The 24,506-nt window shown below is 39.3% G+C and overlaps 1 protein-coding gene across 5 annotated transcripts in view; it reads right to left on the minus strand.

Moving 5' to 3' along the window:
• ARHGAP6 (Rho GTPase activating protein 6) overlaps positions 1-24,506 on the minus strand; it is a 549,115-nt gene that overhangs the window by 12,845 nt on the left and 511,764 nt on the right. For all 5 annotated transcript variants that reach the window (XM_054470947.2, XM_054470948.2, XM_063660362.1 and 2 more), the window contains exons 9-10: positions 17,973-18,152; positions 5,629-5,726 (exon numbers count right to left, since the gene is read on the minus strand). In XM_054470947.2, coding sequence (XP_054326922.1) covers positions 5,629-5,726; positions 17,973-18,152 — 278 coding nt within the window. The remainder of the gene's footprint in view (positions 1-5,628; positions 5,727-17,972; positions 18,153-24,506) is intronic.

Below are 24,506 nucleotides of genomic sequence, written 5' to 3' on the forward strand. Positions count from 1 at the left end.
TTTCCCAGAACATCAAAGCAGCTGAAAAAATTGAAAAATTGAAGATACCTTCGAACCTATAACATTTATATTAAATTTAAATGTTTTATGTATGCCCAAACAGAATTTCCTTATTATTTTATTTCAGGTTAATTTAGTTAGAACTTATTTAAGATTGTTACTTCGTCAAGAGAAATTGTCAAACATAGCAATTCTCTCAGTTGGAACCAAGATAAAGTAGATTTTGAAAATTTTGCTTTGGGAGCTGAGGCAGGAAGATCGCTTGAGCCCAGGCGGTTGAGGCTGCAATGAACCATGGTCGTGCCACTGTACTCCAGCCTGGGTGACAGAGCGAGACCCTGTCTCAAAAAATAAATATGGCTTATGAGTTGCTTCCATTTAAGGCAGCAGCACATATTTTACCTTTTGTTTCAGGTTCTATGACTAAGCATGGCTAGTCTTTTAAAAATTTTGATATTTTCTTTATCAAACATTTTTGGCATTAGCTTGGATTTTTAAAAAACATTACATTGCAACATAATCAATTTTGCTGACTGAGTTTTCTGGCATTCCCTTAAATTCTATGTCTAGGCAAGTGTCTCACTTGCCTCTCACTAAGTCCCAGTCCTACTGTGATTCCTTTGTTTTGTTGCAAATATTCACATTCAACATATCCTGTCCTGTTTGATTAACCTCCCATTCGCATTCCCTATTTCCTCACATCCTTAAATCAAACGGTAGGGGAACTATTTTAAGTACCTTTGAAGAAAAGAGCATATTTAATGCTAGTAAATATACCTGACAAGTATACATTTTTTTAAATCAAAGTCTTGCCTTCTTTTTTTTTTCTAGAGACAAGGTCTTACTCTGTTGCCCAGGTTGGAGTGCAGTGGCATAATCTTGGCTCACTGCAGCCACAAAACCCTGGGCTCAGGTGATCCTCCTGCGTCATCCTCCCGAGTAGCTGGGAGTACAGGCATGAGCCACCATGCTTAGATAATTTTTAAATTTTTCTTTAGTAGAGATGGGGTCTTGCTATGGCGACCAGGCTGGTCACAAACTCCTGGTCTTGCATTCTTAGTCATAAAAATCTCTTCTAATCTCCCTCTGGCATTCCGTTTTGGTTGAAGCCAAACATTTAAGCAGACAAGCATGAGAAAAAACAAGGAATTATCCTTTAACTCCTCCAATACCGATGTTGCATAAAGAAGTGAAAAACCCAAATCAAAACAAAACATTAAGTTCCCAAATATCACTAAATGTTTGCTCTTTCAAAACGGAAATTATAATATTTTCTTGTTCTTGGTTTTACAATCTTTTGAAAACTTGTTTCTTTTCCCCTTCAAATAAAATCTTGTGCAGTTTCCACTTGGCCTCACAGGAATGTAAAGCTTTATTTAGGTATGTGAACTGGTGGCAGAGAACAGAAGCTTCAGGAAAAAAAAAATCAAAGGGTTAGAAGCAAATATAGTGTTTGCTTTTAGACACAATGCCATAACTTAAAGTGAATGGGTTCTCTCTTGTGTCATATTGCCTGGAAGGTTGCTATCTCATGAAAACCAAAGTAGAATCTAGTGATGGCCAAGCCTTTGGTAAGTAGTTGTAAATGAGCAAATTGGTGATGTTTATTATAAACCAGACTATATACTAAGAGCATAATTCTGTATTTAAGTTGGTGCTACTTTTTATCTCTAGTTTACACATGAGGAAACTAGAGAGAGAGATCTATCTATGTATTAACAGATATTAACTCTTAACTAATAGACTGCATATATAATAGCAATAAAAATGGAATTCAAACGTAGGCAATCTGGCTCTGGATCTGAAATGGTAACCAGTCTATTAAACTACACAAGCATGTGTTATTGACAGATAACTGACGACACAAACATGTGTTACTGATGGATAATTGACATACCAATGCAGCCAGCACCATCTGGCAGTTTAGGGTACTGTAATTTACTATAATTTAGCTTTACAATAATCTATTGTCACTGCTTCTTGACTTAAGCACCACCCCTCAGCCTGCCATTTAAGGGCTTCTACCTTCACTGCTGGCCAGCCTCTTTATTGTGCCCCCAGCTAGCCAACATATTTACTGTTATGTCCAGGTCCTGGTGCAAGCTCTCCAAATATCCAGGCCTGTTTATATCCTCCACAGTCTTCAAAGTTCACTGCAAATCCTTCCTCTTCTCAGAAGCTATCTCTGAGACTTCAAATCACACTTCTTTTCCTTCTCCAAACTCCAAGTGGATTCATGGTCTGGAGCATTGATTTCCTTCCTTTGCCAACACAAGGATGCCTTTTTAATGTCAAAAATCACCCAGCTCTAACTCCCATGTGATAGTAAATTTGTGATATACAATGTGGTAGATCTAAGCTAGGGGTTCTTAACCCTGGTTGCTCATTAAAATCATGCAAGAGACTTTAAAAAAAATCCAAATGTCCAGATTGCAGCCCATAAAAATGAACCAGAATCTCTGAAGGATGGCCCAGGCATAGTTGTTCTTCAAGCTCCCAGGTGATTCCAAGGGGCTGGTGAGTCTGAGAGCCAGTGGGCCAGCACCTATTGTTTTGCATTCTACCCTTGGAGGCCTCCTCCAACAAGTCTGAAAGCTCCTAAAAGCAAGAATATACTTTGATATTTTAAGCTTTTTAAACTGAAAGTGTGGATCGTGGACCAGTAGTATCAGGATCACTTGGGAGCTTGTTAGAAATTCAGATTCATAGACTACCTCCCCGAGTCCTACTGATTCAGAAAGAGCATTTTAACAAGATCTGGTGATACCTATGCGTAGTAAAGTTTGAGAAGCATGAGTGAGTGAGTTTAAAACACAAAAAGACCACCTACTTTGGGAGGCTGAGGTGGATGGATCACAAGGTCAGGAGTTCAAGACTAGTCTGACCAACATAGTGAAACCCCATCTCTACTAAAAATACATAAATTAGCCAGGTGTGGTGGCATGCACCTGTAATCCCAGCTACTTGGGAGGCTGAGGCAGGAGAATCGTTTGAACCCAGGAGGTGGGGATTGCAGCGAGCCGAGATTGTGCCACTGTACTCCAGCCTGGGTGACAGAGTGAGACTTGATCTCAAAAAAAAAAAAAAAAAAGGCAGCTACAGCTAGAGTGGTAGCACTCTCGAGCTCAAGCCTCAAAAGGCCACTAAAAGTAAACATTCATTTATTAACATATGCGTTTTTACTTCATGACGTCATTCTCTGCCTTCTGGGCTGTTCCTTGGCCTGTACCTAGAGGAACGCAAACAAAAACCAAACACTTTCTTCTCCTAAGTACGTCTTCCCCCAGTGTTTTCTGTTCACTGATAATGCTAGTCTCTGACATACACAGAGCTCCTATGGGCTCATTCTTCTTTTCCTGGAAACCCTGACACTCACCTAAGATCTTGGTCTAGGGTCTGCTCACCTACACTTTAAAATTCTACTTCTTACTCTTACTGATAGGGAACAGAAGGGGCTCGACAATTGTACAGCTTGGGATGGGCTTAATATGTATGCTTCTTCCTTTTCCTAATAGAAGAGAAAGAAAGGTTTGCTTTTTACCATGGCATTTATATGCAAAGAGCATATTTGAAAATCATGTAAAAATAACTTCTATCAACTGTTCTTTAAAGAATAGTATTTATCTATCTAATAATGCCACACAAAAGCAGAAATCTGACAAGGCAAAAATCAGTGGTTTTCCTCAAAAGTGTGTGTTTGGTAGCTTTCCCACACAGTACCAACCATACGTTATAAGTGCAGTTTAAATGAGGGGCTCATAAATAGAAATGCCAGCATGTCTCTTTTCTGTACAAGGGAGGGAAATAAATGAGTTTATTAAAATTATGGTGGTGCATGATCTGCTGAAAAGAAAAGCCATTTGTTAATATAAATTAGGACTTATACCTTGATGAGGGTTAGAGATCTAGGAAAAATTTAAGTGTAAGCCTAATTCTCTGATATGAAAAGCAAGACCATAAAATACTAGCTCATCTATACAATTTGAATATAATTTTACTCACTCATGGCTCTTGGGGCTTAAATCCAGGCCTTACTTTCAACAGAATTTGGTCCTATTTAAATCAGAATTTGGCCTGATAATGAATGGCCCAGACAGAGATTTTTTAAAGTAGATCTGAAAGGATAATCCAATTAAAAGGTCTTCCCTGCTAAGCAGGAAATGGAGTGAAGCTGAATTTAGCTGTGCTATCAACGTAATGACCTGGGAAAGGAGGAGGTCGAACAACATGGAATTCCTTTTCACCGAATTTCTCTAAATAATATAACTTTTTTAAGTATCTGCAATAATCATGAGTGAAAATTAATTTATCAAGTTCAACACCAATATACAGGAATAACTTAACATGTGTTACTGTTTATAAGACACCATTGATTAAGACATGCAATTATTTTATTTGTTTGTTTATTTATTATTATGAGACAGAGTGTCACTCTGTCGCCCAGGCTGGAGTGCAGTGGTGCAGTCTCGGCTCACTGCAACTTCCACCTCCCCAGTTCAAGCGATTCTCCCATCTCAGCCTCACAAGTAGCTGGGATTACAGGCACCCGTCACCATGCCTGGCTAATTTTTGTATTTTTAGTAGAGAGGGAGTTTAGCCATGTTGGCCAGGTTGGTCTCGAACTCCTGACCTCAGGTGATCTGCCCGCCTCGGCCTCCCAAAGTGCTGGGATTACAGGTACGGGATTACGTTAGGAGCTTATCATTGGTTATAAGATTAGTCTCAGTTTCAGAGATCATAAGGCATGGGAGAAACATATCTTAGAATTGCTGAAATTTAGTAGGTTAAAAGTATAACAAAAGTGATAATTTTATAAGAGCATAGCAACAAATTTTCCTGTCACAAATTTATGGTTTGGTGTCATGGTGGTGATACTACTCCTGGTTAATGATGCTATATTATGCCCTTAACTGGTTATGCCAAATGCTCAGCATCCCCACACCCTCTGCCTCTGCAGCAAAGATTGGAAGTAACCATAAAATCTGACTAATGCAAAAACTCTGCACTCCTCCTTTGGGAGCAAAAATGGCAGCAAGCCATAGCCTGCAGCATGGCTTGCATTTTACTAATTGCAAACATGAGTGCATGTAGAAACCCATGTGCATTTTTATCAAAATAATACTAGCTATAAAAAGTGGGAGAGCCAAGAGGGTGCACACCTCTAATTTCAAATGGGCACCTAGGCCTCAGCTAAGGTCTGTCTTGTGGTTTGATAATGGGTTAATCCCACTGGTAAAGCTGCATAAGCAAGATGCATTCAGGCGCAGCCTTAAGGGCCCCTACGCACGCTTATCAGAATTCTAGAAGTAGAATCATTGACGTGTATTATAGTCCCTTGCCAGTAATATGTGCTTTTTCCCTGTAAATGAAGTCAAAAGGACCCTGAGAGGCTAGAGAAAGCTGAAAATAAAACAGAAAAATCTTGTAATGTGGTTTCTAATTTGGTAAGTGGATTGATGGGACCTGAAGCATTTTCTGGTTAGATGGACTGATCAGAATTGCCAAAAAGTTGCCAAAATTCCACTTCAGGTCACCCTGCATGTAGTTGTGTAAACCTTTCCAATTTCTCAGAAATGGAAATAGAAATCTCCAATGCGGCTTTAGAAGATGGAACACTGGAATACTCACGATGATTGGGAAGCCTTTCTTCTGAGTAAATAGTCCACGACATCAGGATCGGTCTCTAACAGGCTGATCAGCACTTCGTTCTGGAGATCTGGGGGAACCTGAAGGAGCCAAATGTTGAGGCATAAATAAAACCATTCCAGAAACAGGCAAAATATGGTCACTGACAATTTTACTGTAGCATAAAACAGAGCCCTAAAAGTTGCAAGAGAGCAGAATGATTTGCTGGTTAAAACCAAACCTATGCCAACCCATGCAGCTGCTTTAATTCTTAGGACCAACTGGATGATTACCAACAGTCATATTCAATCCAAAATGTCACCCCTCATATGCCTGGAGATACAACTGAACCACTTGGATGCGTTTATTGCTCAGGCTAGATTTTCTTGGTTTTGAATAAGGAAAATATCATGGTTCAGAGAAATAGTATCCATAATTTATTGCCCAATGGGGGCACTTTCTAGAGTTCGCATTTATAATTATGCCAAGACAGCAGGCAGAAATGATGACTGTATTGGGCAGTTCTGGAATATATGATCAGTTTATTAAGAAGGCAGGCCCTTGAGCCAGACTGCTTGGGTTTGAATCTTAGCCACGCCAGTCACTAGCTGTGGGACCCTTGACAAGGTACATTGACAAGGATCTTCCTAGATCTCAGTTTGCTCACGTGTAAAATGGGGATAACAATAGTACTCACCACGAAGCATTGCTATGGTGATTAAATGACTTATTATATGTTGAGACTTTAAAACAGTACTTGGTCAATGGTAAATACTCAAAAAATTGCTGGCTACTACGTTTGCATATGTCACTTTGTTATTCGGTGCCTGCCTTTACTCCTTTCTTGCACCTGGTCCATCAATGATGAAAAGTTTCTCACTTTGTAATTTGTTAGGCATCCAGTAGAGTTCTATAGATGAGCATCATATGTTTCTCTAAGCCTAATCCATCCACAGTACATTAGAAGATGGCCTCACAACCCTAAGTCATCTGTGTGGAAATGTTCTATAAGAGATGATTGAACCCAGCTCTGACTTGTGGTTTCTTATTCCATAGAAGCTGATAGCTCAACCAAAGGAAACTCAAAACTATTGAGAGAAAATAAAATTTCAGTCTGATTCTCTCACACATGAGCTCAGAGAGAAGACTTTTTAAAACTACAGGGTCACGTCTTCTGAAAATAAGTGGTTGGTGGAAGAATTTGCTTCTTGCCTCTTGCAGAACTCTACGGTTCTTGAGCTCTGAGAATCTGGAAACAATTTTATTAATAAAAACAGGGATGAGAAAGCAAGGAAATGCGTTCTGTCTCTTACAAATCTGTTCATCCTACTTGATCGTACTTGATGAACCTTTGATACAACAGCTTTCAAATTTGTCTGCTATTTCCTTAACATGTGCATCACATTTCTTCTCTATGTGGTTTTTAGAATGCCATGGTCAAGACACTCATTTACTGGAAACTCTTTTTATTCCCATGGCTGAAGCCATCCACTTGCATGCTCTCCTCAATCTGTCTTTCCCATCTTCTCCCCTAGCAGTCATTCCACACAAGCTCTACTTCAGCACCACTGTGCTTCTCCCTCAGGTCTTCTCTTCCCTCCCTTCCTTTCATTCATTGCATAAATGTTGAGTGAATGCTTCCTGAGTGCCAGGTATTGGATGCTGGGAATTCAGTTACAAACCAAACAGACAATAATCCTTGTCTCCATGAAGCTGATAACAAATATGGAAAGACGGGCATTAAACAAACATACAAGAAAAACAAAGAGAAACACATGGCAAAGAAGGGCAATGAGAAATGCTTGGGAAGATGCAGTTTTAAATAGGATTGTCAGTCCCAGAGAAGCTGACATTTTAGCAGAAAACTCAAATTGATGAAGGAGTTGGAGAAAATCATTCCAGGTAGAAGGAAGGAAAAGAAAGCCAATGATAAAGGTCTTGAGTCAAGAGTGATGAGGAGGCCTATGAGGCTGGAAGAGAGTAGGAAAGGAGGCAGGTGGTCGGAAGGGGTCATGGGGCCAGAACAAGGTGTCATGGAGTCTTATGGGTCATAATAAGGACTTCTGCTGTTACTTGCAGTGGGTGGGGATCCACTGGAGATTTTGAACAGATGACTAACATAAAGCAGCATCACTCTGGCTGCTGAGTTGAGAGTAAAATGCATGGAGCCATAGATAAAGCAAGGAGAGCAGAGAGGGGCTGCTGATCTACCCAGATAAGATGATGGGTCCTGAACCAGGACAGTGAGTGATGAGAAATATTTCCACTGTGGACATAGTGAGGATAGAAGTGATAGCATTAATTTATTGGATGGAGAGAGAGAAGAGAGGGAGAGGTTGAAGAAAAGATGACCTCAATGCTTGGGGCCTAGGCAACTAGAAAGATGGAGTTGCTGTTGAGTGGTTTGGAGAAGCTGCAGGAGGAGAAGGTTGGGGATCAAGTTTTGGAGTGTGGTTTTGATATGATAATGTTTAGAGGTTTGCGAGACATCCAAATGAAGGAGATATCTTGTAGATAGTTGGCAATAAGGATTCAGAGTTCATAGGAGAGGTCTGGGTTGAACATAGACATTTAAGAGACACATATAGATGGTATTTAAAACCCTGTGACCAGCTGCAGTGGCCTGGGAATGAAAATGGGGAGAAGGGAAAGGGCAGGATATTTAGGTCAAGGGTGAGATTATTCTCTTACTGTATAAATTAAACAAACAGAAAGACATCATTTTTACTGTATTTTTTTCAAAGATCATCACCCAATGGCCATGTGCTATTATAACAGTTTTTTAAAACGTAACACCTAAAGAGTGAAAATGAGAAGAAAGAGAGCTCATATTTTTTTAATGAACAGCAAAGCAAAAAATAATATAGGACAAAAACGTATGCCCCGATCTCTTTTTTAGAAGAAAATTCCATAAACAAATTAGGAAAAGTACTTGCATTTTCATCCAGTTAGTTTAATTTAAAATTTGCTAGGCTTTGACATGTAATAAAAAGTTTCGTGGCTGGGCGCGGTGGCTCACGCCTGTAATCCTAGCACTTTGGGAGGCCGAGGTGGGCGGATCATGAGGTCAGGAGATCGAGACCATCCTGGCTAACATGGTGAAACCCCGTCTCTACTAAAAATACAAAAAAAAGAAAAAAAAAAAAAAAAAAGCCAGGCGTGGTGGTGAGCGCCTGTAGTCCCAGCTACCTGGGAGGCTGAGGCAGAACAATGGCGTGAATCCGGGAAACGAAGCTTGCAGTGAGCCGAGATCACGCCACTGCACCCCAGCCTGGGTGACAGAGCGAGACTCTGTCTCAAAAAAAAAAAAAAAAAAAAAAAATTTCGCTCCAAGCACTAATCCATTCTTGGATTTAATTAAAGAATAAACAATTAGAGTGCAAGCCCTTCAGAGTGGTGCAAGCATGACAATATTAATTATTTGAGAGTATGTAGTATGTCTAAGATAAATTATCAACTTGGATGCATTATTAGACTAGGTTTCAGAAGTATCATTACTTAAAAAATAACTTTCCATAAATTTTTGTCAAGCTAGTCTGCAATTCAGAGGTTTTCCTCATTCAGCTAGGCGAGCAATCATAATTATTGAGGTCTATTTTATGTAGCATATGTGACTCTTACTTGGTAACAAATGCAAATAGGAAGGGTCACAGTTATAAATCTATCTATAGTTTCCTTTTAAAAGGCCCATGGTACCATTTTGGCTTGGAGACACTATTCACAAATGCATAAAAAAGATATAGTTTAAAATTGTAAATCCATGTATTACAGGAAGGCAAATAATATTTTCCTATGTATTATGCAAAACTAACTACAGTTGTATATAATTCATTAGTTAATTTATTTATAATCCATTTTGTTACAGAGTGATTTAAGGCAGCTTCAAAATGTATGTGATTAAACCACGTTTTAAAAAATAAAGGAATGATTCAGAAAATTGGAGTCAGTGGGAAAATGAGGTAAAAAATTTGAAATGATGCCTGAAACTGATTTTTTAATGTTCATACAACAGCACCCAGTACTGTTTTCCTATAATTCTTCTAATCTTTTGCTATAACTGCACATTTCATTTCCTAACATTTAATAAAAATTTCAAAGTACTGGCTCAGTTAAATTGGATGAACATTTATTTCTCTATTAATTTAGGTACTTAATGGAGAAATAAAAGTCAAGTAAATAAACTGATAGGAAACAGCAGCTTGAAATAAGTAAGAAAGAAATATCTAGGTAGACCACTGACTTAAACATATCTTTTCAGGAATTAGGATGCTGTAAAAAAAATCTGACTGAGGCAACAGCCCCTGAAATCCAGTTTTGGCTCTGCTGTTTATAATTAATATAAACTTGGACACATCAATCACCTTCTTTAGGATTCTGTTCCCACATCTGAAAACATATGCATATTCATTTTACTTAATGGGGGGTGTTATGGGAATCAAAAGCGCTAAAAAAAATTGAAAATAGATTACCAATTGCAAAGAGATCTAGTAATAAAATGTTTTATTAGAAATAGATGAAATAAGTTAAACACTTGAAAAAATAAAAGCAGATAACATGGAGATGGACAATATTTGTTCTGCAATTATTAGTTTTTATTAACAGTCATCCATTCACTCTCAGAGAAGAAGCACTCTCTTCTCTTTTGTTTAACACTTCTTTTGGGTAACTCAGTTATAGGATTTTCTCTTGCTATGTCTCTGCTTCTAATCCCCCTCTGAATTTCTGGAGTTACAGCCTATGACCTCTTGGCCCTTAACTGCAATGGTCTTGAAGCCAGACTCTGTGTAGCCTCCCCCTTCCAGTTCCTTTTGCTAGACCTTGAATCTTCCCACCATTCACGTCATTAGAAGGTAAGTTTCCTGAAGGCAGGGATTATCTGATTTGTTTACCCAGAACTGAAACAGGCTCAGAAATTTGTAGTTTTCTGTCAGCTAGCCTCCCTCAAAGCTAGGGCAAGATCATGTATGCACATGCTGGTACCTGAAGGGGGGCATGTAGGAGCTTCTGGAAAAGGTTATCTTCCCTATTGAAAATGGGTGCATGAAAAGAAACATCATCTCTTCATTAATCGATGCAATGATGGCTGGAAGAGATGCTGTTATCAACTGTAGCCATTTTGCAGCTGAAGATGGCAGAGCAGAGAGAGAGCAAAGTACTACCGAGCTGCTGAAACTGTGCCCCCCGCATATTTACTGTGTCACATAATAAATGCTAATGTTGAAAGCCATTTGCAGTTGATTATTGTTCTCCTTGCCAGTCAAATGTTTCTTAAATGATGTCTCATTTTCCTCCTCTAACTTTGCCTTCCTACTCTTTCCTCTCTGGAAGCTCTTACCTGCACTTCTATGACCCTCACCCCGTCATTCACTTACGCACTCACTTGCTCAATTTCATGCTCTTTCAGAATACAAGCTAGGGTGGTGATTTCTACCCAGTGGATGTGCAGTGAATGTTGCTGAAATGGCTAAAAATAATAATAATCTAAAATCACCCAGGATTATGGTCTGCATGTGTTATGTTGCCCTTGTCTAGATGTTTCTCTCTACTTATCAGTGGTACCTATATCATGCTGCAGCACAGTTTTCTTGTTATTCATTTCTAGAGTGGGAAAATAAATTTTCTTTCCCAACTGATTATCATCAGAATTTTTCTAAGTTCTTCAGCTATTTTTCTTATCAATACAAAAACTTCAAAACTTTTTGAAAAAGATAGCTCAATAATTAAACAACGTTTTCATTTTCTGCTTCTGGGATTTTTGTATACAGCAAAATGGGAACTAAGGAGAAGGGTAGTGAAAGACATATTACATTTTTTTAAAAATCAAGCAATTCTGCATGTTAAAAAGAAGAAACAAAACCCAGCCCAAAGTGATTCTTCATTTACAATTCATTGTTTCACATCAAAATCTCTGCTGGGCTTTAGTCAACCATGTAACAATTCTAGATATTTTCTAAGGGTACCATTTATGGTCGTGTTTATCTGGAGACTCAACTCCTTAGATTTTAATGAGTTCCTTCAAAGCATAATGCTATTCCAAAAATCAAAAGAACTTTGGCCCCTCCTGCTTCAGAGAAAAAAATGTAAACACTGCACATATGAAAGAATAAAACTGTCACAATTAAAATCTACCCGATCAAATTAAAAATGAAACCTTGAATTATTGCCTGGGGTATAATTGCTATGAGGTAGTTTATTCCATAAACCACTGAGAGAGAAAAGTGGTATGAGTTTTCTCCATTTACTAAGTCACCACAATAAACCATTAAGGGCTTTTCGAAGAGCTATTCCCAGGACCCAGCCCTACTGCACTTGTCACTGGATGTTCCACACCAATCCACCACTTTGCACTTGACCAAGAAGGATGCTTTAGCATTTAAAACCCAGCAAAAGTAAATATCACTGGACATCATGATGGCATTTTGTAGTTAACAAACACACTAAAAGAAATCACTTTGGCTGTTTATGGGAGCAAAAGCTCAAACGAGGACAGGCCCAGCTTAGAACCTTTGGCGTGGCTCTGTTGTGACAGGTGGTTTAATAATTTAAGGGGTCTGGGTGCACGGGAGGGTCAAGATGCATTAAATTCGGCAAATATTTCTCAAGTGCTTGATACATGTCAGGCAGCATGTTTTGGCAATTCAGGTACAATAGTGAACAAATACAGTGGAAGAGTCCAGGGCTCATGGAACGATGTTGGAGGATAACTCAAGCAAAGATGAAAGAAATCAGCAGTCTTTGCTCCGTGGCAACAGGTTAAAGGGAGTGGAAAAGGTTCAGGCATAATTTGCTTCTGCTTCCTTCCATCTTTGTGGGACACAAACAGTACACATGTTCTGTCTTTGCAGACAGGGCCAAGTGAGCAGGCTATAGCAGGAACACTGCTGGCTCTGGAAGCCATCTGCTGGCCTGAACATCAGGGGTGCTATGATTAGTCTAGCAGTATTACTGCTGTTAAAGGTCTTCATTCCTCATTTTCAGATTGGCTAAAATGTATTTTCTTGTTCTTTCCCCACAAATGGACTCCATATCTGAGATACCACATCAAAATGCCTCTTCTTTTGTGTGAGGAGGCATCATGCTGTAGAAATAATTCATTTAGTCACTGCATCACTTGGGCAAACAAACTTGGCTTACTCCTCATGAAATGGCAGTGAGATTTAAACAAGCCAATAATGTACGTAATGAGTAGCCCAACCCTGGCACATAGACAGTGGTATTTGTGATATATAGAAAAGGAAATGGAAATCATATATAATTATGTGGATATACTAGGAGGGGTGGTTTCTTGCTTGATGACCTGGATGAATGCTTGACTCTTTGACTTGGTGTGCAAAGTGGCTTTAAGAAAATGCGATTTGCATCAGGGAATGAAGAGAACACAAAGCAAAGCTTGGCTTCTGACTTGGAATCCTCATCACAGCCTCTGACCCTTGCTCCCAGTAGTGCTCATTTGAAATTTCCCACGTGCACTAAGCTGGTCCCCAGTTCAGGCTGACAACTCAGTGGGGTGGGAACACACTGGCTTTCCCACGTCTCCACTGCACTCTGGACTTTTCATCAGCTTACAAGGGTGGTGTCTTCTCTTTCTTGCCCCTCTCCTAAGAAGAAGCCCTAGTAAGAATCATTTAATGTCAGCCCTTAGAAGAAGCTGACAGTTTTCTCCATTCTGCTCTGAAGTTCTTACTAATCCCAAGAGCAATGATGAGTTTTCTCTGGAATTCCCAATATTAGTTACAGAAGTAACAACTTTCAGAACAATTCATGTATCAGTGACTTAGTCAGTGAGAGCTTTCTGGTTAGGATAATACCAATGACTTTGTGTAGATATTCATGATTCTTATCCTTGATTTCCAGTGCTCCCACAGAGTATCATTTTATGTTAGCCAGTTTTTCAACAGGTGTTGATATCAGAAGTGGAGGGTCATGATTTAAAGGTAAGGGAATATAAGCAGTATGGACACTGGACAAAATTGAAACAAAAATACTTTTTTTTCTAGTACTACATAATTGCAATATTTATTCAACAAATAATTACTGAGCACCCATCTTTTGCCATATACTTTCTAGGTGGTGTGAATGTCAGTGAACAGAACAAACAAAAATCTCTGCCTTTTTAAGGTTTGTATTCTATTAGGTTTCAATAAGCATAAAAATAAGTAAATTATATAGTGGGTTAAAAGGTAATAAATGCTACGGAATAAAAAGAGCAGAGTAAGGGCCTAGGAGTATATATGTGTGGGATCAGGTCACAGCATTATACACAGTGGGCAGAGTGGGCTTGATTTCCAAGAAAACACCCAAACATGCTTTGATAGAGCAGGCACCTTATCACTTTAATGTAATAATAGCAGAAATCTTTTTTTTTAATGCATAATATATGTTAATTCTGTTCTAGGTCCCTTAAAATGTCATTTCTAATTCTTATAACAGTCCTGTAAATTAGGTCACGTTGTTTCATCTTTTGGCTAGGGAAGTTAACTGTGGGGGCCCAAGATTACATAGCAAATAAGTGGCTGTGCAGGGATTTGAATTTTGGTAGCTCATTCCAATGCACATGGTCTTTCTACCAGACCAGTGTTTCCCAAGATATGGTTTCCAAAGTTGTGGTTAGGAAACTACCAGAACTCTGTGGAGGTCTTCACTAGAAAGTGCAGATTATTTCTGGGCCCTATCCCGGTGCTACTCAATCTGATTCTCTGGAGTGCATCCTAGGAATCTGAATGTCTAAGTTTCCTTGCAACTCTGCTGCACACTCAAGTTTGAGAACCACCATTATAATCTAGTGCCTTCGTATTTTGATATCTGTGGTCATGATATCTGCTATTACGATCTATTTCCAGCTCAAGGATTTCCAAACCAGTACCTGAAAAGCAAACAACCAATGCAAAAGACTGTCCTAGCCAGACTCTTAAATTGTATGTCAACCTCTGCATCTAGGTTCCTCTTCTGTATTACGGGACGAAGCCAGATTCTTTTCTGCCCTTTCCCATTAACTCAGAGAGTGGCCACTTGGGAGAGGCAGTCTCAGCATCAGGAAATGAGGGATGTTAGAACACTCAAAACAAATTTTGGGTCCCTGCCAGGCCTCTGTGAGCTTCTATATCCCTTCCACCAGTTATTTTATGGAATCACTGCCTCCAGGTCTGTTCTGCCTTCCAGGACAAGCTCACAGCTACCTTTCCTAACAAGTCTTCCTTTCTAATGCTAATAGAAGTGACACCTCCCTTTCCGAGCTCCTAAACCCAAGGACTGTGAAACTGCACAATTACTAACTACTTTTAACCATCAGGCCCTGGCTAGCTTCATCCTTCTTTGTTTGGAATTATAATTCTGAAAGCTTCTTTAAAAAGCCAAACAAAACAAAACAACATAGCGACATACAAGATTACATTTTTGTCCACCCATGCAGATCAGCTTTGCTAACCAACCACCAGCCTTGGTACAGCCGACTAGTTTCTCAACTGCCAAATATGCCAAGAGAATCTAAAATGTGATGAGATTAATTTTCTTCTGTGCTTTATAAAAAGGAAGGAAGGGAAGTCAGTGCTAGGGTATAGAACCATGCAGATTTTAGAACTAGAAGGGATCTTGGCTATCATTCATTCAAATCTAGTATTTGATAACTAAAGAAACAGAAACAGAAGAAGATGAGGTCATGTAGCCAATATATAACAGTGACAGGACAATAGTAAATTTTCTGGTTCCAGAGTCAGTTTCTTTTCATAGACCAAGACTTGAGATATTTGTCTCCCTTTTCCTCCCACTCCACTGTTATTTTTCTGAATATATGATTACCAGAATCCTTCTAAAGAGGTCAAGAATGATTACATTAATGGTTAACTTACTCCAAGAAAGGTATCCTTAATTTCTCCATGCCCAAATCTTTTCATATGTATAAGGAGTAAGGCTTGGTAATATGGAAATCATATGTCACAGAACAACCATTGAGTCATTCATTAATTCAACCAATATTTATTGTGTTCCTACCATGTCCCAGGCACGGGATAATGCAGTAAAGAAAGTACTATAGATAGAAATGGACCAAAAAAAATCATCCTGTCATGTAGTTTACATTTCAAGGGAGTGGGGAACATAAACGAGAAATCTGTAAGACCCAATGTTAACAGTGGTGAGTGCCAAGGGGAAAAAGCAGGGAAAGGAAATAGGGAGTGATGATGTGTGTGTGTGTGCGATGGAGGGTGGAGGTGCATTTTAGACAGGGTGGCCAGGAAAGGCCTCTATGAGAAGTAAAGACTATAACTGGAGACCAAAAGTATGAGAGAATGTTGACATCAATCCCTACAGAGAATGGCAAACAAAGATCAGATTTGGGAAAAGCTGGAAAAGGTAGAATACTGATGTTTTTATACTGTTCTTAGTAATTCAAGTGGCAGGAAATGGAAAGAAGAGGGATGGCACAATTAAAATGGCAGCAGCTGTATTTTCAAAGAAGCCAGGAAAAGTTTTGTTGGTATCTGAGTTGAAAAGAAATGCTCGATGATATGTGGTTTCATATAAACGAGAACTTTAATTAGATACTAGAATTAAGTTTGATGAGAAGTATTATTTTGTTAAAAAAAAATCCAGAGAACATGAAGTAATGCCAAGACTACTTGGCAAGATGATATGTGACTTAAACTTGATGAAAATGTTGAAAAGTTCAGACATTTGATTCATCCAAATATGTAGTTAATTATGAGGATTTAGGCTGACATGTAAATTTTATACAGAGTCAATTATTAATTCAACATTTTTTGAGAGCTTAGCATGTGCAACCCAGGGACAGTGCTTCAGAGACACAAACAGGAGCAGGATGCCATTCTACCTCAGTGAACTTTTCATTTGCTCTTCCTCCTGGGGATCCAACCAGGATACATTTTCAAGTGTCCCTTGAAGTTAAGTGTGGCTTGTGCATAAGTTCTGGCCAATGAGATTTGAGTGGACAAAATGGATGACCTTTCTGGGGTTGCCCGTAAAACCCTAAAAAATGTCAGAGCCTCAAAATACAAGGAGCTGGGATTCCTAAATCACCACCTGGAAGGCTGTCCACCTAACACCTGATTAAACTTTATGTCAGAGTGATATTTATGTTTGTGTTAAAGTAAGTACTCAGATTTGAGGCAGCACGTGTTACCCAACTAATATAATTACTAATTAACACTTGCACAAACTGCTACAGTTTGCACAATACTTTCACGTATCAAATGATTCTGGTCACCACCCCGAGAATTACATCATCTTTTTGTTTTTCCCATTTCTAAAGCTAGAATTGATGCTTAATGAGTATTGAATTACTCGGTCACAATCACATAGGTAAGACACAGAGGGCAAATATTCTAAACCACTGGGTCTCAAATTTACAAAAAGTAATTAGTATAAGACAAACGTGGACATAAATCTTATGCAAAGCACTTGATAAGTGTAGACAAACTACTAAAGAAATTTAAAAGAGGTAACTAGAATTCTTGGTTGAAGGAGCCACAAAAGGCTCTAGTGGAATAGGCAGGCTTTATAGCGTTTGCAAATTGACAAGAGAAATGGGAGAAAAAACATGAAGAAGGTTCCTGTAAATTTTGACATGCAATATTAGTGGTGAACAGAAATAGAAGAGAGTTGGCATTTGTTTTAATGTTTCAAGGGAAGTTGTAGCAAGCAATGCAGTTTGATGAAGGAAAACAGGAACTGGTAATTCAATACAAATCAAAAAAATATTTATTGAGTGCCTGCCAGATGGAGGGCTTTCCAAAAGTGTACAGAGGATATGGAGAGGAGATAACAATGGTGCAGTCTTTGTTTTAAATGCATTTATACTCTACTAGGGGAAATGGTCATAAATTACTATACGCAATGTTGGGTAAGATAAACATCAGTAACAACAGTAATGGAGTGCAGGGGACAGAGAAGTGGCATGGGAAGGACAAAGGAAGGACAGGTGAAGCTTCATGTAGGAGGTAAAATGTCAAGATTGACCTTGGAGGAGGTGAAACCACTGAGGAAGCTTATGAATACATGAATTCATGAGGGACACAATTCCATAAAGAAGGGTTTTATTAACGTCTTGAGCAAGGACACTGCTTTATAATTAAATGACTCCAAAATGTGACCATGGTTTAGAGGACAACAAAATGAAAATTATAATTTGGTATGTTTGTTTAAACATGGAATCACAAACTCAAAATGACATCATAGTTGTGCAAATTTCTACTCCTGCTGAAACTGCCTGACTTCCAATGAATTCAGTGAGCAGCACTGCACCCCAGAGGGTGGTCTACTAGAATTTCATCCTGCCTCCAGAGGAAACCAATAGGCAGTTTGCTGTGATGTCCTGCCACAGAAGGGCCACCTACCATGAACAGGGCTTCATAATTTTCAATCATCTTTTGCACAACAGCGATGATGGCCGTGCTCTCCTCAGCCCGGGCTGAACTCTGGACTGAGAATTCTTTGTCTGATGACTTCTGCTTGTGCAGCAGGTTGGGTCCAAATATGGTGGCTAAGTTTAGAGATGTCATTTTATTCCCAGTGACCTATGAGAGAACAGAACACAAAGACTGTTGTTATGTTTGCCTTTCAAAATACTGGGTGATTCAACAATCAATGAAACCTTTTACTCTCCATATTTTTTTTTTTTTATCCTGCAAGGATGCCATCATCTCTATCAGAATCCATGCCATGGAGGGCATCATTATTTTCCTTTTGCTTTAATATCTTGGATTGAAGCTCATAGTTCAGTGATCATCTCAATAGCATATTGAATAAAAATTTGCAACTCTAAGTCGTTTATTGTAAAATGGGTACTATATAAAATTTCTATCCTGTTTGCACTTAAGAAATATTGACACCCATCCATCCATCTATCCATTTCTCCATCCATCCCTTCATTCATCAACCCATAATCTCACCACTGATCCATCCACTCAGCACCTATCACAGGCTGAGCATTTTTCATATATTGTAATTATTTTAAAATTTTTCCAGCAATGATTACAACATAGTCCTTATTTTAAAGGGCTCTCATTCTAGGGAGGAAATAAACCTATCACTTACAGGTAATGAGTACAAAGTATAAAGCTCTCAACTCCGAAGGCCCCAGGGTCACTACCACAGAGGCGGAAGCATTTGCACAAACTCTCAAAAGAAGAATAGAGTTTGCTAGGCTGAAAAGCAAAGGATCTGGGGTAGGGGGTAATTTTACAATGGAGAAAGCACCACACATGCAAAGACAGAAACATCTAAAATACGTCATGGAGCCCCAGGAAGCTCAGTGTGGTAGGGAGTTCTGCAGGAAAGGCAGGCAAGGGCCAGGTGAGATGATCTTCGTGTGTCAGACCAAGGAATTCAAACTGTGATCTAAGGGCAAGAGGATTCTGAACAGAGCAGAATGGAAATGGAATCTGCATTTCAGGAAGAGCAATCTATGGAACCAGGGGATGGGGGATGCAAGGAAGTAAGACTACCTGGGACATACCACAACAGTCTAGGCCACAGCAACCAGTGTCTGAACTAGGAAGGAAGAAGTAGGGATGAAGAGCAGCTTCCAAAGTTATGGAGGGGGTGAGGAGGATAATGCAGAGGGTAAGGATCTTGTGTTTTAACAAATGAAAAAATGGAAGGACAGTTAAGTGAGGAACATGAAGGGCTGAAAAGGGGTTCCTGGAGACTCCAGCACCCTTAAGGAGCAGCTGATGAAGGAGGCCAATAATGGGTGAGAAGTTAGAATAAAAGAAACCTGTGTCCAAGAAGAAATGACAGGGGAGTTTCAAGTGAGTTATCAACTGTGGCAGAGGGTCATCGAGATGTGACCCTTCCCTCCAGCACGGACTCTCTGATGGTTCTGATGTCCCAGCTAAGAGTCATGTCAGTGGTGTGGCAGGAATGATCCACAGTTGCAGAAGTGGAAACAGTGAATGTAGACACTTTCTTCAAAAGATATCACAGAGAAGGAAGAAGAAGAAATGTAGGAGGAGCTAAAGGGGAGTACGGGGTGAAGGAAGGGAACTATTTTTTGCTTGAAGTATAAAAAATTATTCACATTCAATATATTAATAATTAGAAAGTACAGGTAAGCCAAAAGAAAAAAAAATGCCCATAATTTCACCACTGCCAAGAATCAGCCATTCCTATGCCTTCCTGTGCACATATATACATGTATACCTGATATTTTCTTCTTTAAAACTGAGATCACATCCATATATTATTTTGTAACTTGCTTACTGTCTCTTAACAACATGCTACAATAATCTTTCCACTACAAAAAAAAAAAAATCCTGTCTTCAGTCTTCATTGGCCCCTAGAATCCCAATGCATGAATAAACCATGATGTTTTTTAGCCACAGTCAACTGATAGGCATTGATGTCGTCTTGAATTTTCTGTTATTATAAGCAATGGTACAAAAAATATCCTTGAAAAGATATTTTGTGAGCTTGGGTGAGCACTTTTTAGGAGTAAATTCCTACAAGTTGAAATGTTGTAATAAGGAATATGAACATTTTTAAAGGTTTGGGAATTTTTTTCTACTTGTCTCTTTTTTTCAGATGAACGGGAGAGTCTGAGTAAGTTTCTCTAGGCTAGGGTTTCTCTACCTCGACACTAGTGACATGTAATACCAGATCATTCTTTGCTGTGAGATACCAGATCATCTGTTTGCACATATCAAAGAGAAAATATTATGTCTGTCTGTCCTGTGCATTACAGGATGTGGAACAGCACCCCTGGCCTCAGCCCACTAGATGCCAGGAGCACCCCTACCCTCAACCCACAGTTGTGACAACCAGAATTATCTCTAGACATGGTCGCATGTCCCCTGTGGGGTAAAATTGCTCCTGGTTGAGAACCACTGGTCTATGTGAATTTTTATTTCTCTTGTCAATATCAGTTGAGGGTCAGGATAAGTATGGGAACTGCGTCTGCTTGTTCGGGATCTTTTGCCTGGGAAGATCTACATAGCTTTTGAGAAACACCTGGGTGCCCAGCATTGAATTCAGGAGTCCCGATGAACAGCTGAAACAAAGCCCTCTGAACCCCACTCTCATCCTGTGGAGTCATGAGCTGGTGGCTGCCCTGCCCTGCAATCCCAGCATAGTACACGAGTTGTATTATTTTTAGAAGGCAAGGCTGTTTTCAGGTGAATGATTGGCCTCCAAGGGATATCATTTCATGTGATAAACACTGACAATTTGAAAGAAAGTGCCCTTTATGTAGGATCGTTCAATCATTTTTCTTTGTTTTATTTCATTGGTAAGTTTTTTATTTCATTGACAAGTTTTCATTTAATTTTTCTTTTCCTGGAAATTCATGGTTAAGGTGAAAATCAAATATGTGTCATTTTCAAATTCCTCCCTTTAGAACTCAGAGGTATTTGGAGTGTTTCCCCTTACCCCTTTAAAGTCATATTAGGGTTTTCTCATTTTTTTAAAAAAACATTAACAAATGGAAGATTTTGTTTTCTTTTAAAAGAATGTTTCATACAAGAACAATCTAGAGCTCTGTTTCCGCTCTTTCCTTCTCCTGTTGCTATTCTGGGAATGGAATACAACCCATCTGTAAAACTGCACACAGATTCCAGCTGCAGACCAAGCTGCTGGGGTTTGTTAACACTTTTGGGGTTTCTTTTATTTTATTGTTTTTTAACATGGAAAGAAGACTTGCTCCCAGGCAACATCCACCTTTTCTCCATGTGTTTCAGCATATATTTATATATATACTATACGGCTGTGTCTAGGTAATACAATGTACACTCGAGCCAGGCCATTACTTCGTTTTTTAATTAGCTAGCAATTCCAGAAAACTTTTATCTTCACTAAATGAACATCCTAGATCATTTCTAAGCTTCATATGAATAGCTCATATCTGTTAAAAGTCTAGTATGTACAGGTACCAGGCTAGGGGCTTTCCACTGGCCATTTCAATTCTTTCTTACTATAAGCTTAAGAAACAGCTGCTGCTGTTGCCCCTATTTTATAGATGAGGGAAGTGATGCCCAAAGCTCAGAGCCAGGAGATGGTATAGAAAGAAGCGAAGCTGGTGGCCCCACTCTAGGCAGCCCTACTCTCTTCATCCCATTGCTACATCTCTTCCTGTTTCCTCTTGCTTGGCAGACCCAGCCATGGCATGGGGAAATGGGAAAATGAGCTTTAAAACAGGGCTGAATGAGGGTGAGGGGAGACACATGTGGGTCTTGCTAAGTTCCAAAGCCAACCTACCATTTCCTAGAGGCATGTACCTCCTCAAAGATCAGTAATCATGGCCCTACATTGGTGGTTTGTAACTTCTTTTTTGCCTCATAGACCCTTTGAGAACTCAATGCCAGCTATGGACTCTCACCAAACAAGTGCATATTCACACCACATTTTCCATGCAGTGCCAGGGGGTTCTTGAACTCTGAAAAACCACTGCTCAGGAGGTTTCAATTTTGTTCCTGCTATATTCTTTCTTGAAGAAATGCAATATTTCTTACACTTGGGAATTTCTCTTTTCCCTAAGGAGCAAAGCAAATAGCAAACTAAACAAAATAGAAGAAAACAAAACAAACACAAGATAGCAAAACACCACAATTCAATAAAATACTGCTATTTTTTCCCAAAAAAGCACTGATTGACTGGTCAACAATTTTTCTCATGCCCTTCTTTTAGACATCTTTAAGATCTCACCAGTGAATGATGCATTGAATTTTAAGCACATATCAAAGAGAAAATATTATGTTCATTTTGTAGATGAGGAAGCTAAGACCACCCCCCATCCCAACTCTGTTTTCCTTCCTCCTCCTCTCTTTCATAAAGACAAGTTATGCAGCAAGGTGCTGGCAGAACCTGTGTGAGCTTTCAAGCTTCTTTACAATCTGCTTCAGGTTTCATCTATGTTGCAATCCCCCCAAACAACACCCTAACAGATAATACATACTAGAAAAATAGGGAAGAGAAGAAGTTGAAAAATGTTGGGTTTTGACCATATTTTACAATTTGGTATTTAGCTTTACTCCAGTCTGCCCATTCCATATTCTCTACCTGCTCATGCCAAATCAACTAAAAAATAATAAATAACTCCTCTCTTGATCCTCTCCCTCTACCCTTGACTTCTAACAGAAGGGGTTTCGCTAACTCCCATCCCACTGCTGTGCTTATGTGGTCCATGTACTCAATCCCTACACACCCTTTGATGTGCATCTTAAATTCAACCTCCTCCATGAAGCCATTCCTAACTTTTCTGGCCCATGCTCATCACTTCTCTGAATGTCTGCAATGACTCTGCAGTGCATTCCCTAATTCTATATTGCCTTGTGTCCTCACCTCCTCCACCTCTTAGATGCCATTGTATCCTGAGGCCAGTCACTAGAAAATCTCTGAGCAATAGTCATTGGTTTACAGGAAACTAGGGTAGATGCTCAGGACATGCATGATTCAAATCCCAAGGCCATTCTTATTTATTTATTTATTTATTTATTTATTTATTTATTTATTTATTTTTGAGATGGAGTCTTGCTCTGTCTCCCAGGCTGGTGTGCAGTGGCGTGATCTCGGCGCACTGCAAGCTCCGCCTTCCGGGTTCACACCATTCTCCTGCCGCAGCCTCCTGAGTTGCTGGGACTACAGGCACCCACCACCATGCCCGGCTAATATTTTTTGTATTTTTTTTTAGTAGAGACAGGGTTTTACCATGTTAGCCAGGATGGTCTCGATCTCCTGACCTCGTGATCCACCCACCTCGGCCTCCCAAAGTGCGGGGATTACAGGCGTGAGCCACCGTGCCTGGCCTACCAAAGCCATTCTTACATGGAAATGTTTATAATAGGAATTGCTGTTGTCCATATTACTATTGATACAAAAGCCTCCTAACTCACTCTCCCTTTGTCTCTAGCCAATCTACAACGTGGATTATATCACTCATTAGTTGAATCCTTCCAAGGATTCACAGCTTAAAAGAATCAACCACCTGCCCTGCACAGAGATATTCAGCAATTTATGAACATGGCCCAATTTCCCATTGTCTCCCTCAGTACTTCACTACTCCGTAGCCTTTACTACAGTTCACAATGGCTGTGAGAGCTGCCTGCTCTCCTGTCACTGCTAACGATTTCCTTATATTTCTTTATATTTTCTTTATATTTTAGAATATTAAAATATATATTAAATATATTTCTTTAATATAAAGAAAATATATTTCTTTAATATAAAGAAAATATATTTTCTTTAATATAAAGAAATATATTTTCTTTAATATAAAGAAATATATTTTCTTTATATTTCCTTATATTTCTTTCTTTCCTTATATTTCTCCTGCTGCTTTAATCTTTGGCTATTAGTCTTTCATTCTGACGCAATGTTCAGGTCAAGAGTGTCTAGAAACCCTTGTAAACCCTGGCTTCCTTTTACAACTTCACTGTCACCAGGATAATTCCATATTCCTTACAGTAAACTAGGTCTCTCAACCACTCTTCAAGGCTGGTTGAATTTTCATTCCTCAAGTTCAGATGAGGAGACCCAGGTATAGGAAGGTTAATAGATTTTTCCAACAACACATGGTCAGTGAATTAAAGAGCTATCAAGCGCTCTCAACCAGGGGTGATTTTGAACCCTTCTCCTCAGGGGAGACCTGGAAATGTTTGGAGATATATTTGGTTGTCACAACTTGGTGGGAGAGGAGATGTACTGCTACTGGCATCTAGTGGGAAGAGGCCAGGGATGCTGCTAAACATCCTACAATGCACAGGACAGCCCCATGACAAAGAATTCCTAGCTCCAAATATCAATTGTGCAGAGGCTGAGAAACCCTGACCTAGACCCCAGTACATTTTTTTTTCTTCTAATTCCTATTCTGTACTTCTTTTCTCTTAGACTGGCTCAGGTTCTATGCACAGCTTGGACTTTGCTAGTAAGGGGACCAA

The sequence above is a fragment of the Pongo pygmaeus genome, chromosome X, assembly GCF_028885625.2.
Source record: "Pongo pygmaeus isolate AG05252 chromosome X, NHGRI_mPonPyg2-v2.0_pri, whole genome shotgun sequence".
Lineage (NCBI taxonomy): Eukaryota > Metazoa > Chordata > Mammalia > Primates > Hominidae > Pongo > Pongo pygmaeus.